The 17,051-nt window shown below is 46.6% G+C and overlaps 1 protein-coding gene across 4 annotated transcripts; it reads left to right on the top strand.

The window, feature by feature from the left end:
* Positions 1-296: 296 nt before the first annotated feature.
* On the top strand, positions 297-16,933 carry LOC128337529 (acyl-coenzyme A thioesterase THEM4-like). Of its 4 annotated transcripts, none has more exons than XM_053278633.1 (8): positions 297-812; positions 914-961; positions 3,487-3,719; positions 6,426-6,585; positions 8,284-8,443; positions 9,405-9,515; positions 11,606-11,730; positions 14,342-16,933. In XM_053278633.1, the coding sequence occupies exons 3-8, from the start codon at positions 3,588-3,590 to the stop codon at positions 14,398-14,400; spliced, it is 747 nt and encodes a 248-aa protein (XP_053134608.1). In that variant the 5' UTR covers positions 297-812; positions 914-961; positions 3,487-3,587; the 3' UTR covers positions 14,401-16,933. The 4 variants fall into 4 exon arrangements, with proteins under 4 accessions (XP_053134608.1, XP_053134609.1, XP_053134610.1 ...); XM_053278634.1 differs by having other exon boundaries at positions 914-1,007; positions 3,532-3,719; XM_053278632.1 differs by having other exon boundaries at positions 298-812; positions 3,532-3,719.
* The last annotated feature ends 118 nt before the right edge of the window (positions 16,934-17,051 follow it).

Raw genomic sequence — 17,051 nt, 5'->3', positions numbered from 1 at the left:
CAGCGCAGGCATTCATTGGCGGGCGGTGGGGGGGTGGGCTTTCAGAAACACAGACCTCCTATCGCCCGATTAGATCTGAAAGGCTGGAGATTGGTTTCCAGAACTGGCATTTATTCCTGCCCAATCAGATTCAGGTAGAGCTCTGCACATGGTGAATGGCACTCCCCCAGCCCAATCAGGGACAAATATTCCCAAAGAGGGGGAAGGGGAGCGAAGGAGGCAGCCAATCAGTCGGCGACTGGGCGGGCAAGGAGAGAAGAAAGGGGACCTTATTGGACACTGTGATTTGACTGACAACCCACAGAAGGGCGGAAGAAGTCTGCTTGTGAGAAAAAGCTAACGGGGGCTGGGGGGCTTTCCCCTCCGCTCCCCCGCTACAAGCCATATCTTCTTTATATGACGAAAAGCAGACTTTTAATTTACTTCGGGGTCCCCCCATACCTCTTGTTTTAAACCGCACTAGTCTAAATAAGGCGCAGCCGCGGTCTCCTATCTGAACCGTTCCTGCGTTGCTAGGGAGACAAGGCGCGGGAGGGGGGTGTCGGAGGCGCGCGCATGCGTAAAACTCAAGAGGACGGCTGCATCACGTCCATCGTCCAGGCCGCTGTGTGTGGAGAAGCAGAAAGGGCGGGAGGCCAGGGAGGTTGCGCGCATGCGCAAGAGGCCTTCGGGTGGCTCTGAGGGCGGAAGTGGCGACTCGTGAGGGCGTCGTCCCTCCGTCGCCGGAAGTCAGGAGCCGGTTCCGTTTCCGCTCCTGAGAAACAGGCGCGCGAGGAGAACTCACCTCACAGAAGGACGGGGCCAGGCTAGAGGTAAGCAAGCGGCGCTCTGGGCCTACATTTCTTTTATATTTTCTTTTATAGAGTCCATATTATTATATTTTCTTACATTTCTATTCTGCTCTTCCTCCAAGGAGCCCAGAGTCCGTGTTTTATGTTTTTCTTCACAACAACCCTGTGAGGTAGGTGAGGCCGAGAGAGTCGTGGCTGGCCCAGAGTCACCCAGCAGTGAGTGTCGTGGCTGAAGGAGGATTTGGACTCGGGTCTCCCCATTCCTAGTCCAGCGCTCTGCTTCGGCTCTCCCTTTGGGTCCTGGGGGGGGTTGGTGGGTGATCTTAGGGCAGGGGTGGATTCGAACTTGTTGAACTATGATTCCCATCATGCCCAGCTGCAATTTGTGGTGGGCCAAGTTTGCCTAATGCTGCCTTTGGGTCAGTGACTGGTCAAAGGGGAAACTGCCATATACTGAGTCTGACCCTTGGTCTATCTAGCTCAGTATTGTCTGCACAGGCTGGCAGCGGCTTCTGCAAGGTTGCAGGCAGGAATCTCTCTCAGCCTCATCTTGGAAATGCTGCCAGGGAGGGAACTTGGAACCTTCTGCTCTCTTCCCAGAGTGGCTCCATCCCTTCAGGGGAATATCTTACAGTGCTCACACACACAGTCTCCCATTCATATGCAAGCCAGGGCAGACCCTGTTTAGCAACAGGGACAAGTCATGCTTGCTACCACAAGACCAGCTCTTCTCCCATAGATCAGATTTCCTTGGGGGATATTCCTGATTGATTGTTAATGTCATTAGCACTAACTATTAATTAGGAATAATGTGACAAATAATGGTAATTATTGATGTTCAGAACTATTCTGTTGTCTGCAGAAGGTTTCGAATTTCCTCCCTGGCATCTCCAGATAGGGATGAGAGAAACTCCAGCTTGTAACTTTGAAGAAGCTGCTGCCAGTCTGTGTACTGAGCTAGATGGACTAAGGGTCTGACTCTGTAGGGCAACTTCCTATGTTCCTAATTATCAATATTACAGTAGTACTAATGAATGAGGAGTGGGGGAAGGGGAGTTCTTTATTAGAAATGTCATTAGCAATACTGTATTTACCTGAATTGAAGATGGCTCTGAATTTAAGATGATCCCCTTAAAGAGTAGAGGTTACATAGAGGCTATACCTGCATTTACTTGAGAACAGGACTCTGAATTTAAGATGACCTGCTAATTTACAATATCAAAACACTTGGAGGGAAAAACGAGTCTTGGATTCGGGTAAATACAGTAGTGCAAACACATGACTTCCAGTCATTGGTATGAACTGTTCTCAGAAGTCTTACAAGACGCATCTGTTCACCAAGGCTTTTAACTGATAGTGTTTTGATTGTTTTTAATGTTGTTTAGAATATTGTTTTGAAACACTTTAAATTGTTGTTTTAAATTTCTTGTTTTTGTTTGTAACTAATGTTTTAATGTTGTTTTTATCTTGTTGTAAACCACCCAGAGATGTGTAAGTTTTGGGCGGTATAAAAATATGTAAAATAATAAAAGTAAATAAACTCTTCTGTACATTGTAATTATGCATAATTACAATGTACAGAACTGTAGATTTGGTTAAAAGAAGATTGTAATTATGCATAATTACAATCGGCTGGTAGTAGTGTTGAGTATAGAACTATATATATAATACATGGATAGAGTTGAAAAACAACTTAACAGGCTGGTCAGGTGGCTCCACATCCCAGAGATATGCACCCAGTCACTAAATATATGTATTGTACAAAAAGATGATGGCAGTAGCAATAATTAGCAGAAACCAAATTGCAGTTGTATGTTTTGACTTCCACTTTCATCAGCAACAGATTTTTCAGAAGTTGTGTGCACACAGTTTTTATGTGTACAGTGTGTATATATAATATACGTGCACACACGTATAGTGTTATTTGCAATTTGTTGTCTCCCACCTGAAAACCGCTTGTGGCAGTCAGCCTTTTTGTTTCATTTATTCTTTTAATGAAGTACAGCAGGGGTTCTCAACGTGTGGGCCTCCAGATGTTGCGGAACTACAACTCCCATTATCCCCAGCTGTAATGCCCGGAGATGATGGGAGTTGTAGTTCCGCAACATCTGGAGGACCATATGTTGGGAAATCCTTGAAGTACAGCTCCTTTGCCACGTTGTGCCAAGTACATCGCTAATACTAGCAGTGGTCAGTTCGGTTTAATTCATAGGTTCACAGTGTTAACAGTAGCCCTAGCAATCTTACACTGGAAATCTTTATTCCAGGAACTTAAGGCTCTTTCTTGCGGGGAAGGGGTTGTGGGGAAGTTTCAGCAGATTGCTGCTCAGTGGAGATCAATGGGTGGATCCCTTTTAGAGTTCCCTCTAACAGGTTCCCAGATGTTGTGGACTACAACTCCCAGAATCCCCAACCAAAGGCCACTGAAGCTGGGGTTTTTGGGAGTTTCTGTAGTGAACAACTTCTGGGAATCCCTGTTAGAGCGAACACAGATCCCTTTGGGCCTGTCCCTCTCGCTCAGCATTGGCGATGCACATCTTGTGCAATAAGCAGTGGGAAATTTGGTCCTTTGCAATGATATGGGTTTTGTTGAGACACAGTGTAGTCATTTGTGGAGCAGTCCTTAATCACAGCTGAGTTTTGCCAGATGGTGGCATCATTGCCAAAGCCTGAATGTGCCAACTGCCCTTGGCAGGTGTATATTTTTGCATCAGCATTTTCTCCTGTCAAACATAACCAGCAAGGAGAGCGGCTGAAGCTGTTTCCCAACAGACGTGCAGCTCCGAAGCCTCCAGAATGCAGGGCGTGTTGAGGAGCTGCAGTCGGCTGGCCCAGGGGCGTGTATGTTGGACACGCCCCAGTTGTGGTCCATGGGTGGCAGCATCTGAGACGGTCTTGCTGCATTCCACGCCGCTGAGGAATACTACTGTGAGTACTGGGGGCAGGCGAACAGAACTGCAAAATATCACTTCTGTTTTTCTTCTCTTAATGGAATCTAAGAGGCTTTTGAGGTGAACATTTGTCCATCATAGTAAACTGTTACAAGTCAATTTAATTCACCATTGTGGCTCTGTTCATACTTATACCCTGTCCCAGGGGTAACATAGGAAGCTGCCCTATACCGAGTTGGACCCTTGGTCCATCTAGGTCAGTACTGTCTACCCAGACTGGCAGCGGCTTCTCCAAGGTTGCAGGCAGGAATCTCTCTCAGCCCTATCTGGAAATGCCAGGCAGGGGATGTCGAGCCTTCTGTATGCAAGCAGGCAGATCCTCTTCCCAGAGCAGCCCCCTTCCTACAGGGGAAAATCTTACAGTGCTCACATGTAGTCTCCCATCCAAATGCAAACCAGGGTGGATCCTGCTTAGCAAAGGGGACAATTCATGCTTGCTGCCACAAGGCTAGCTCTCCTTCCAACCTGTGGTCCACCAAATGTTGCTGAACTCAATAAAAAATAAACTCCATCATCCCCTGCAACTGCTTATTGTAGTGGGGGATGATGGGAGTTGTAGTTCAGCAGCAGCTCGAGGACCACCGGTTGGGAGCCCCTCCCCTGTCCTTTGGGGAGCTCAGTCCAGCACCCATGAAACTGATATTCCATTTTATCTTCACAACAACCCTGTGAGGTAGGCGTAGGGGAAGATGGCATAAGGTAGCCCAGTAAGCTTCATAGTTGAATGGGGCTTTGAATATGGGGTTTCCTGGTCTTTGGTTTTTGTCCAGTCTTCTAGCCACTGCATCACACACTGGCTATATATAACAAAATGGTTATAAGTTGATATAAATATATAAATATTTTTATATAATATATAGATAAATACCTATTCTTATGACAAAATTGATTGATGATGGATGGAGAGCCAGTTTTGTGGTAGCGAGTTGTCCCCTTTGCTAAGCAGGGCTTATCTTGGTTTGCATTTGGATGGGTGACTGGATGTGAGCACAGCCTGCTGTAAGAGAGTCCCTTTAGGAGATGGAGCTGGTGCTCAGTGGGAGAACATCTGCTTGGCATGCAGAAGGTCCCAGGTCCACTCCCTGGCAGCTTCTCCAGGTAGGGCTGGGGAAGGCTCCTGCCTGAAACCTCGAAGCGTCTCTGCCAGTCAGTGTGGACACTGCTGAGCTGGGTGGACAGAAGGTCTGGCTCTGTATAAGGCAGCTTCCTATGTTAGGATCAGGAGGGACAAAACTATGCTTTGCACAGCACAGAACCCACTTATAGAACTCATGCAGTCATGGCCACTAGCTTGGATGGCTTTTTAAAAGGGATTAGACCTGAAAGAGGATAGAACAGGGATTCCCAGAGGTTGTTGACTACAGCTCCCAGAATCCCCAAGCAAAAGCCATTGCAGCTGAGGATTCTGGGAGTTGTAGCCAACAACCTCTGGGAATCCCTGTTAGAGGGGGACACTGAATAGAACTATGGAAAGGTGTAAGGCATAGCAACTAGGTGGAACCGCCCTGTTCAGAGGTAGAAGTCCTCTGACTAGTGGACACTGAGGGCGGAACTGGAGAGGGTTGTTGCCCATATACACTGTTATCTTCTTATTATTATTATTATTATTATTACATTTTATCTCCCGCTCTTCCTCCAAGGAGCCCAGAGCAGTGTACTACATACTTAGGTTTCTCCTCACAACAACCCTGTGAAGTAGGTTAGGCTGAGAGAGAAGTGACTGGCCCAGAGTCACTCAGTAAGTCTTATGGCTGAATGAGGATTTGAACTTGGGTCTCCCCGGTCCTAGTCCGGCACTCTAGCCACTACACCATGCTGGCTCTTTGTTGGGGTCAGGGGGCTTCACAGAGGTGGAGAGCTGATCCTATGGTAGCAAGCATGAATTGTCGTCCTTGCTAAGCAGGGTTCACTCTGGTTTGCATTTGAATGGGAAACGTGTGTAAACACTTTATTTATCGTTAAATTTGTATACCACCTTTCATTAAAACAATCCCAGGGCGGTTCAAAAAGAAAAATTAAAACAAGACTATAAAAATTACACAATTAAAATATTAAGCTAGAACATAAAAATTTAAAATACAAGCACAATATAACCATACAAAATACAAAGCAGCAGCAGCAGTAGAGACGATCATAAGATATTTCCCCCTCGGGGATGGGGCCGCTCTAGGAAGAGCATCTGCATGCAGAAGGTTCCAAGTTCCCTCCCTGGCATCTCCAAGATAAGGCCGGGAGAGACTCCTACCTGCAACCTGGGAGAAGCCGCTGCCAGTCTGTGTAGACAATACTGAGTTAGATAGACTAAGGGTCTGACTCGGGAGAAGGCAGCTTCCGATGTTCTATGTTCCGTGTAGCTGGCCGCTGTCACTACAGGATGGCAGAGTGAATAGACCCTTTGGTGTTTGATTCGCTGGGGGGGGGGGGTGAGCGGATCCTTATCATTTTCATCCGCTTAAATTAAAACCCTTACCAAAGCAGAAAGAATTTCCGAAGCCTGGTCACACAGTGACAGATTGATTCCATGCCGAAACTTCAGATGAACATACAGAAGATGAGGGGAGAAGAGTGAAAGGGGGCCAGAATCGCGCTCTGGGAATCTAAACTCTCTCTTGGAGAGATCCAGGATTCTTCTGCTCCAGCATATCTATCTGCTGTTCTCACGTGCGCTCTTCCTTTATTTCAGGTCCGGTTGTGTCAGGCTGGGCAAGCCAAGGATTATAGCCTCCCCAACTCTAGCTGGAGTCGGGAAATGCTGGATCAGTTCCACAAATTCATGGAGATGTCCAAAAATGGGACGTGGAAGAAACTGCCTTCTTATCGTAGCCTTGTGGAACATGGCACAGGCAAGAAGCTTTGCCTTTTCTTCTTCTTTTACTGTTAAAAGCTTTGCCTCCAGCCTCTCAGTCTTACCCAGAATACTTTCAACATCTAGAACAAGAATTCTACTGGCAAAGGGGTGGGGGGTGAGGCAGAAGTTCAGGGAAGGGTGAGCTTATTGGCTGTTTAGTTAGACTGCAAGCTGGTCCCGTCCTAAAGCCTTTGGGAGGGTAACAGTTTGTTAATCGTGTGCCCTGTTTCTCTCCATCCATCAAAAAGCAGTCATGATGGACCATAAGGGTTCAGGCCCTCTCTTGGGGCTGATGGACTCAGGGTGAAGAAAATTAAAATGTTTCATTTTCTAAAAGGAACAGAACTTATTTTTAATTGGGGGTTTTCTATGTTGCAACTATAATAAGTGAAGGGTGGTGGTTAGGATAAATATAACTATGTACACTGCTCGGGGTTCTTTGGTGGAAGAGCAGAATATAAATACCATTTATGTACTTAGGCCCAGGGTCTAGAGGCAAGCAGTGTTCCCTCTAACTGGGATTCCCAGCTGTTGTGGACTAAAACTCCCAGAATCCCCAGCTGCAGTGGCTTTTGCTTGGGGATTATTATTATTATTTATTCAATTTCTGTACCACCCTTCCAAAAATGGCTCAGGGAGGTTTACACAGAAATAACAAACAAATAAGATGGCTCCCTGTCCCCAAAGGGCTCACAATCTAAAAAGAAATGTAAGATAGACACCAGCAACAGTCACTGGAGGTACTGTGCTGGGGGTGGAGAGGGCCAGTTACTCTCCCCCTGCTAAATAAAGAGAATCACCACATTAAAAGGTGCCTCTATGCCAAGTTAGCAGGATTATGGGCGTTGTAGTCAACAGCTGGGAATCCCCATTAGAGGGAATATTGTTAGCAAGTCACCCCAGGTGTCATCTGCTGATCCTTTTGGATGACCTTTTCCTCCTGTCTATACCTACTAACTACCTGGTATCTGCAATTACACATGCGAAGCATGTATGCTACCATTAAGTTGTGGGCCCTCTGTTGCTATTGGCTGTGTTTACTATTTTAATATATTCTCTCTCTCTCTCTCTCTCTGGAGAGGATGTGGGAGTAAGAGAGACAACATGACCTTCTTAAATCTTGTTTGTTAAACAAAACACAATTCTTGCTTTTAAACAAAAAAGTGACGAGCCTTCCCCAGTAACACATGAAGCTGCTTTATACTGAGCTTGGACCATTGGCCTGTCTTGCCCAGCGCTGCCTACTAGGGCTGGCAGCAGCTGTCCGAGGCCTCAGAAAGAAGGTCTTTCCCAACTTTAGTACTTGAGATCCCTGAAACGAGAGAAGCGTCGACCTTCTGCATGCAGAACAAGTGCTTCACCATTAGGCTTTGTCGCTCTCTTCTACTCCTTCCTTTTTCAGGGATTCTCAACGTTGGGTCCCCAGATGTTATTGGACTTCAACTCCCATAATCCCTAGCCCCAATGGCCTTTGGGTGGGGATTATGGGAGTTGAAGTCCAATAACATCTGGGGACCCAACGTTGAGAATCCCTGCTTTAGACGGTGAGTTGACAGTGTCAGTTTCATTCCTCTGTGCGATCAGGTTAATTATTGTGATTAATAATTATGTAACTATTGTGCGAGGGAATCGGGTGCTAAAGCCAGGAATCTCTGTTGCTGTTGCTTATTTTTTTTCCCCCTCTCCTCCCCAGGGAAGAAAAGGAAAAAGTCCAAGGAAGTAGACACCCGTCTCTTCCTCAGAAACTTTGATACTGAAGGCGTGGGCTTTGAATACGTGATGTTCATGAACTCTCTGGAGAAAAGGATGGTGTCTGTTTTCCAGCTAGGTCCTTACCTGGAGGGACCTCCAGGGTAAGAACCTAAGAAAGGTCCTACTGGATCAGGCCAAGGCCCATCCAGTCCAGTATCCTGCTTCTTGCAGTGGCCACCCTGGTGCATCTGCGAAGCCCACAAGTTAGGGGGAGAGAGAGAAGAGGGCAACTGCCCCCTCACCTCAGGGGCATGCCCCCTCTGATTCTGTCTGGAATATACAGCTATCCAGGCTAGTAGCTGTCGGTGAATGTCCATGAATGTGTCTAATCCCCATCATCGCAACCGGTGGCAGTGAATTCTATAGTTTAACTACATGTTGCTTGAAGAAGTCCTTCCTTTTGTCGGTCCCGAATTTCCCAGAACTTAGCTTCAGTGGATGACCCCCAGGAAAATCCAGCTTGGAAAAATCCAGGAAACGCCTTGTTTAAAAAAAACAAAACATGGTTTCATAGGAAGCTGCCATATACTGAGTCAGACCCTTGGTCTATCTAGCTCAGTATTGTCTGCCCAGACTGGCAGCGGCTTCTCCAAGGTTGCAGGCAGGCGTCTCTCTCAGCCCTATCCTGGAGATGCTGCCAGGGAGGGAACTTGAAACCTTCTGCTTTTCCCAGAGCGGCTCCATCCCTTAAGGGGAATATCTTCCAGTGCTCACACATCAAGTCTCCCATTCATATGCAACCAGGGCAGACCCTGCTTAGCTAAGGGGGCAAGCCATGCTTGCGACCACAAGACCAGCTCTCCTCTTCACTTTTGGTTTGCACAGACCCTGGATCTTGGATGCAAGTAAGCGAGACCTGATGAGGCAGGGAGTTAGCTAAGTTGGGCCCCTCTGCTGAGAAAATCCTCTCTCTCTCTCTCTCTCTCTCTCTCTCTCATTCCTTCCAAGCGCTGATTTAAAAGTCCCAGCCTCATGGTGTCCCCCTGGGATTGTGGGTTGTTTCTACACGGTTGTCTTCCTTTCTGTCTGCCTCATACCTTTCTCTCTCTTCCGGCTTCCCAGGGTTGTGCACGGCGGTTCCATCGCCACCATTCTCGACAGCTCTCTCGGGGCCTGTGCCTTCACTCTTGTTGGCAAGGTGATGACAGCAAACCTAAATATCAACTATCGGAGGTAAGAGGTTCCCCCTTGTGCCTTGTGAAGCTGGAACTGGGATTTGAGCTGGCCCGTGAAGAGGTTAGGAGTGTTTGCTTAGGTTCGGACCTTGCGATGTACCCCTTAAATGATAACGAAAGGGTACCGTATTTTAAATGGGGGTATTCATGGGAGTGGGAAGCAGGAGCCTGTGTGAAAGGTGACTGCCTGTTACAGAAGCTGCCTTTCCCTTGCTCTGCAAAGACTTCTGGTCCCTGGCGATTAGCGGCGCTGTCCAGGATCGCAGGCTCTGCTGTTCTTATGCAGCTGCTCCAGGTTTTGATTGGCTTCCATCTAGATCCGCGGTACCCAACCAGGGTTCCTCCAGAAGCTGCTGAACTACAACTCCCAGCATCCCCAGCCACAATGGCTGGGGATGCTGGGAGTTGTAGTTCAGCCACATCTGGAGGAAGCCTGGTTGGGAACCACAGATCTAGGAACATTGGAAGCTGCCATATACTGAGTCAGACCCACGGTCCATCTCGCTCAGTATTGTCTACACAGACTGGCAGCGGCCTCTCCAAGGTTTCAGGCAGGAATCTCTCTCAGCCCCTATCTTGGAGATGCTGCCAGGGAGAGATCTTGAAACTTTCTGCTCTTCCCAGAGCGCCTCCATCCCTTAAGGGGAATATCCTACAGTGCTTACACTTCTAGTCTCCCCTTCATATGCAACCAGGGCAGACCCTGCTTAACTAAAGGGGCAAGTCATGCTTGCTATCACAAGACCAGCTCTCTATCTAGATCCTTGGAGCCCACGTGTGACCTCTTCTCGGCAACTTCATCCTTCAGTCTCGACCAGTCAACCGTTCACTGCTTTTGCTTGGCCCATCTTTCCTAATGACTACCCCTCCTGCTGACTGAGCCAAGAGGCACCTTCTTAAAAGTGGAGATTCTCTTCTGTTTAGCAGGGGGAGAGCAACTGGCCGTATCCATCCCCCAGCACAGCATTCCTCCAGTGGTTGCTGCTGGTGTCTGCCTTTTTATTTTTTATTCTTTTATTTATTTGATTTCTATACTGCCCTTCCAAAAATGGCTCTAGGTGGTATGCACAGAGAAATAATAAATAAATAAGATGGATCCCTGTCCCCAAAGTGCTCACAATCTAAAAAGAAACACAAGATAGACACCAGCAACAGTCACCGGAGGGATGCTGTGCTGGGGGTGGACAGGGCCAGTTACTCTCCCCCTGCTAAATAAAGAGAATCACCACGTTGAAAGGTGTCTCTTTGCGTTTCTTTTTAGATGTGAGCTCTTTTGGGCTAGGCAGCCATCTTTTACCTGTCTACCTACCCAAACCACTTTGAGAACTTTTGAAAAGCAGTATATAAATATTGTAGTGGTGCTATTATTTAAATACCGCTTTCCCACAAGAACTTTGCCAAGTGGCTTACTTAGAATAATAATAATAATATAAGAGAGCTCCTTGTCCCCAAACGGCTCACAATCTAAAAAGGAATTCCGGGGAGATGGACACCGTCGACAAGCCCTGGAGGGATGCTGGGCCAGGGATGGATAGGGCCAGTTGCTCTCCCCTTGCTAAATAAAAAGATTATCATCTCTTTGAAAGGGGCCTCTTTGCCCAGTTAGCAGGGAGCATCTGCTAATGCCAGTGGGGAGAGTGTTTCATCTCACAGGGATTCCCAGAGGTTGTTGACTACAACTCCCAGAATCCTCAGCTGCCGCGGCTTTTGCTTGGGGGTTCTGGAAGTTGTAGTCAACAACATCCGGGAATCCCTGTGAGAGAGAACACTGGTTGGGAATCTTCTAAAGACCTAAACCAGCGCCCCGCCCCCCCAAGCATTTCGACCTGCTTTCTACCTCCAGTCTCTGCGTTTTATCTTGGCTTTCATGGGGATTCCAGTTCCTTGCCCTCTGTGTCCTACCGCTTTGCTGCTTGTGTATATTTATTCTTTTTAATTGTATGTTTTGTTGTGATTATAGTCTGCAAGCCGCCCCTGAGCCGCCTTGTGCTAGAGGGGCAGGATGTCAAAGGGTTTAAATAAGAGGAGGCAGGTGGATCTTCAGCTGGCAGGCCGGCAATACTGACAAGCAGGTCTTTCCTCTTCCAGTCCGGTCCCACTGCGCTCGGTGGTCCTGGTGGACTGCAAACTGGAGAGCATAGAGGGGCGGAAGGTGCTTGTGTCCGGCCAGGTGCGGGGCACTGACGGGCAGACCCTTCATGCAGAGGCTACAGGTAAACGTCACCCAGTCATGTCTGTATATTCTGTGCTGACACATACGAGCCCCCCCTTGATCAGGGATCCACAAATAGAGGCTCTTCTCGCCAGCCAAGCATTATTTGTAGTTGCCACCAATCCCCTCCTCTCCCCTCGAATCCTTTTCTGGCACTCAGGCAGAGGGCTGAGGAAAAGAAGCAGGCCTTCTGTCATTTGCCCTGGGATCTGGAGATGTTAAGCAACGGGGGAGGCCTCTCCAACCGCTCAGAAAGGATTCCTGCTGCTTCCGACCTTCTCCAAGATGTCAGTGGAAACGGGACCTCTGGGGAGGAGATCTGTTATGTTGTGTGTCCTGCTCACTAGAGGGCTCGGGGCGCTTGCCACTGGCAAGTGGATCTGTAGATGCCTGCCCTTGATAGTTCAAGGTTTGGCCACCGCGATCTGTGCTCCAGAGACCCCAGCAGTGCTCTTGAAGGGCTGGCATCCTAGGCGTGCAGGGAGGCCTCTCGCAGACCAGGTTCACAGGCCTGAGTGTCAAGGGCCAATTCCTTTTTGAAGGAGGTACCTAGCTCAATAGGAGAGTCTTTCCTTTGCATGCAGAAGGTTCTAGGTTCAATCCCTGGCAACAGCTCCAGATAGGATTGGGAAATAATCCTGCCTGCAGGGCAGCTGCTAGTTGGTGGAGACAACTCTGAGCTAGGTGGATCAATGGTCTGACTCGGTAGAAAGCAGCTTCATCATGTGTTTGACTGCCCCTTTAGTCTCTTCTTTGGACTCGGAACAGCCCTGCTGAAGGCTTAGGAACATAGGAAGCTGCCATATACTGAGTCAGACCATTGGTCTATCTAGCTCAGTATTGTCTTCACAGACTGGCAGCGACTTCTCCATTTTGCAGGCAGGAATCTCTCTCAGCCCTATCTTGGAGATGCTGCCAGGGAGGGAACTTGGAACCTTCTGCTCTTCCCAGAGTGGCTCCATCCCCTTGAGGGGAATATAATCTTCCAGTGCTCACACATCAAAGTCTCCCATTCATATGCAACCAGGGCAGACCCTGCTTAGCTAAGGGGACAATTCGTGCTTGCTTAGCCCAGTTGCTAATCCCTGTTCAGGAACTGTGTGGAACCCTGCTTAACAAATCTGTTCACCTGTGTGGTAGTCCGAAATCCATGGTAAGGTTCGACAGAGAACATTTTGTTAATGGTGCTTTAGTAGTAAGAAAAAAACTTAAAAACTTAATTCCAACTTGGGTTCCTAAAACCTATGCCCATTGTGTAGAGAGAGAGAGAGAGAGAGAGAGAGAGAGAGAGAGAGAGAGTGTGTGTGTGTGTGTGTGTGTGTGTGTGTGTGTTTAAATAGAACTCTTGGGATACTTTGGTGACCAGAAATGGTTTGCCTTTGCTCCAACCAACCCATTCAAATAATCTTGAAATTGTTTATAGCTACCTGGTCATTCTGTGGGTTGTTATGCTGTTTAGTAATTGTTTTATATTTGTTTGTCATTTGTGTGTTCTGTTTGCCAATTGCCCTTGTAAACGTTTGTGGCGGGGAAACCTCCAAAAGAAAAACATGTTTGGAGGAGGAGGAGGATGGTGAAAGGAAGAACATCAGATCCTGAGTTCTTGCTCAAACAGTCTGAGCTCTCGCTCATATTGACAATTGGGTGAGAATGGGGCAGGGGAGAAAAGAGGGGGCAGGAAGTTAAGACCAGCTCTGTCCACCTATGAGCCCTGCTCTAACAGTGTGCAGGAGCATGAGAGTTTGCATCCTCCCTCCACTAGGGGGCAGCAAAGACACACCCACTGTGGAGTTGCCAAGATTGCAGTTGCTTGGAGAGAGGCTGCTTTTTAGCTTGCTGTTCTGGGACACCACTGTTGGCCGGGGCTTTAAAGGACGAGGTTCCAGATTCAGATCTCATCACTAGAAGCGGAAGGTCCCGGGTTCAATTCCTGGCCTCTCCACTGGAAAGGATCTCAGGCCAGCAGCACTGAAAAATACTTTGGAGGGTTTCAGCCAGTGTAGCTGAAGCAATGGTCTGACGTGGGATAAGGTAGCCTCTTATGTTTTTGTTGCCTGTCCTGCTCCTGTTCCTACAACGTGGGGCCGATTACAGGTTCAGGAACAGCACTGGCTAAATATTCGGTGAAGCCAGACACAAAACAAAATTCTCTTCACAGCTCACGTCTGTGAAAACTGTGTCACAGTCTGTCTGAAAACAAGGTCTTAAAGCATTTCTGATCAAGACAGGAAAAATGTTCTACATTCATAGGCAGGAGCATGTGTTGGCCATTGCACAGAATAATGCATTGGTGTTTTTTCTTGAAATTCCTACGTATTGTTCTATGCACGCTCTTTTTTTAAAGAAAAATTATATCTAGATGCCGGCTCAATTTATTCCTATGTATTTATTTTGCTGCTTTGCTTTTGTCAACTCGGCACTGCATTAAATAAGTCCATCCTGTTCTTAAGTGGTTCAATGAGGAGTTTATTTCCTGCAAGGATTCCTGGAGATATCTGTTGGCCAGCTTGGCTCGGCTACTGACTTCAGTGTCTCCCCTCAAACTGGGCCTCTATGCATATCCAAATTGAACCTCACCTGTTGACCTTTTTCCCCCTCCCCTTGGTTTTTAGCTCTGTTCATTAAACTGGAATCGAAGAAGCTCCCCCAGCCGCCAGCCAGTTCCACGTAACCCTCCGGAGTTCGCCTGAAGGACCCAGAACTTCTCCTGGGTTATCTTGAACAAAGCCATATGCCTTGCCTGGGTGCCTCATCTTTTGGGGACCACGAACTGCGAAACGATTGAGTCGCTCTTGTGATTTGGACGCCTTAACAAAGGAGCATTCCTTTTTACCCATTTTGAACCCCAGTGTGCCTCTTTCCTAGACCAGCTGATATTGGCCTGGGGCTAGTTTTTTGTTACACAGACTGAGCAGTACTATATTTTGGCTTGTATTGTGGAGGCCTAGCCTCTCTGACATATTATGTTTCAGGTCAGGTGGCAGGGTGTAGTTGACTATTGCTAAGCTGACCATGGTTGACCCAAGCCAAGGGTTCTCTGCAATGTCTGAGGGATACATACATCATCTCCCACTGTATGGTTGACAAGCCCTCTCATCTCCTTCAGAAACAGGCCTTTTTCAGGAGGATTGACCCAATTTCTGCCTTTTGGAAGGACACTAAGAACCAAGAAGATGCTTCTCATATGTATATCTCTATGAGCGTACAGAACAGCCAGTTCTTCCTGAACAAATTATTTGAACTTTAAAAAACAAAAACCTGCTCAACCTGATTCAGGCCCTTCCGGAATAGAGAAGAAGTTGGCCATGGTACTTAAAGGAGAAGTTTCGCCTAGATTTTGCTATGTGTAGAGGAAAAACCTTTTAAAAAAAAGTAATATATTAAGTGGATTTGTATATTGGTATTTGAGTGTAATTTAAGTTAATGGAATTGCATTACAAGAGTGAAAAGGATTCTTCTGCAAGAATGCTCCAAAGGAGCTAAGGGAAACGTCCAACATGCACCTTCTATATCGGAAACTCCACTTTTTCTAATGGATGGTGCTCAGCCACACTCACTCACGTACAAAGTGTGTGCCATGAATTTCAAATGACAATTGTGGGGAAGTTCTTCCAACCCTTACTGCCTGCTGAAGAGGACGCATTCTTCTAGGAGGTTCTAGCCTCTCAAAAGCCAAACTAGTATTCTTGCCAATGGAGTATCCATATGGGTTTGTTTACAAGCTGTCCTGTTCAATGAGTTTGCACGTGAGGAGAGACTCTCCTGAAATCCTTCTGTTCTTACTCGTTTTTAGAGTCATACTCCCTCCTCCCTCTGCAAGCAGAGGCAAAGATCATTTGGGATATAGCACAGAGCCAGGATTGAGTTCTGGCTTCAGGTGGTGTCCCTGAGCCTTCGGAATGCACGTATTCCACCCCACTGCCAAATTTCCAAAATAAACAAGGATTTGAGCCTCTGCTTTATGTCCGAACTGACCCGGACTGCAATTATTGGTTGGCAGAGGTCAGGGAGAAGGAGGTAATTTCAGCATAGGAAATGACAGTATTTTTGTTCCATCAACTTACTAGGAAGCATTTTTTTTTAAAAAAATCTTTAAATTAAATAATGAATAAAGGAAAGATACATCAAAAATGTCCAGAATACAAGACATATCTAACATTACATATTGTTATCAACATTGGGAAAAGGAGAGAAACAACAACCTCTTCCCTCCCTTCTCACTGCAAATAATTTGGTAACTGAATAAAAGAAGCAACCTTACATTTCATAAGTACAGATAAAAGTAGAAAAGAACCTTTTCTAATAAAAGAATTGCCATTAACAAGAGAAAAGTAAAAGTAAGCCCTATATATTTATATTAAAAACGACTTTCAAAAATAAGAGAATACAAATATACAAATAATTCAAACAGTATTCTTATAAGAGATATAAAGGATGAGCTAGAAAGAAAGATCAAACACTGGATAGCTATAAAACCTATTCTTTTTTAAAAAAATAAAGTAAATATGGGGGAGTGGGAGGGGCATTCCCTGCACGGCTCTTATTAATGTGGTATTCTGCCCTGCTAATTGCGGGATGTGGCAGTTTCCAAGGGGGGTGGGGTGTGTCTTGGATTAGAGGGGAAGAGCAATTCTCTCTATTAAGGAACAGGGAAAGAGGAACTGTTGCTGTTCAGTCCAGTGGCTATCTCTGGTGTTTGCTTTGTGTGTTCCCTTTAGCTCGTGAGCCCTTTGGGGACAGGGGATTTTCTGATTCCTTTTGCTGTATAACCTCCTCTTGTTAAAGAGCAGTATATAAAATATCGAACTGTCATGATGGATAATCATGGCGTGCCAAGGCACACCTGTTCTCTGTTTAATTGTGTTAATTCCATGAAATTGTGTGAACGTTTTATTCTGTGAATGGTTTTTTGTTTTGTTTTTTGTGGCTGTTGTATATTTGTGTTGTGTACACTGCCTAGCGACACACCTATCAAATGATTAATTGATTTTAATTTAATGAGTTAATTAATTAAGAGATGACTTTGCTGGACTAGCGAGCCCCTCTTCTTGTCTAGACCTGGTGCTGACAGAACAAGGAGCGATTAGCCCCTTACAGACTGGCTGTCTGTTCCCTTGTCTGCAATACTGAAAGAGCTTTTTCTGTGATCCTTGAAGAGAGATTTGCAGAAATAAAGGCCTATTTGGGGAAGGAATAAAACCTCATGTGTGGTTCCTGTGTTGCTTTGAGTCTTCCGCAGAGGACATGGGGACAGCCACGTTTTGGCTGGAGCAGCAACTCATCTTAAAAGGGGGTATTATCCCCCCCCCCCGCCGTGAGAAA

The sequence above is a fragment of the Hemicordylus capensis genome, chromosome 14, assembly GCF_027244095.1.
Source record: "Hemicordylus capensis ecotype Gifberg chromosome 14, rHemCap1.1.pri, whole genome shotgun sequence".
In the NCBI taxonomy this organism is placed as follows: Eukaryota; Metazoa; Chordata; class Lepidosauria; order Squamata; family Cordylidae; genus Hemicordylus; species Hemicordylus capensis.
Note: the sequence above shows the minus strand (reverse complement) of the source record. Positions and strands in the feature narration are given on the sequence as shown.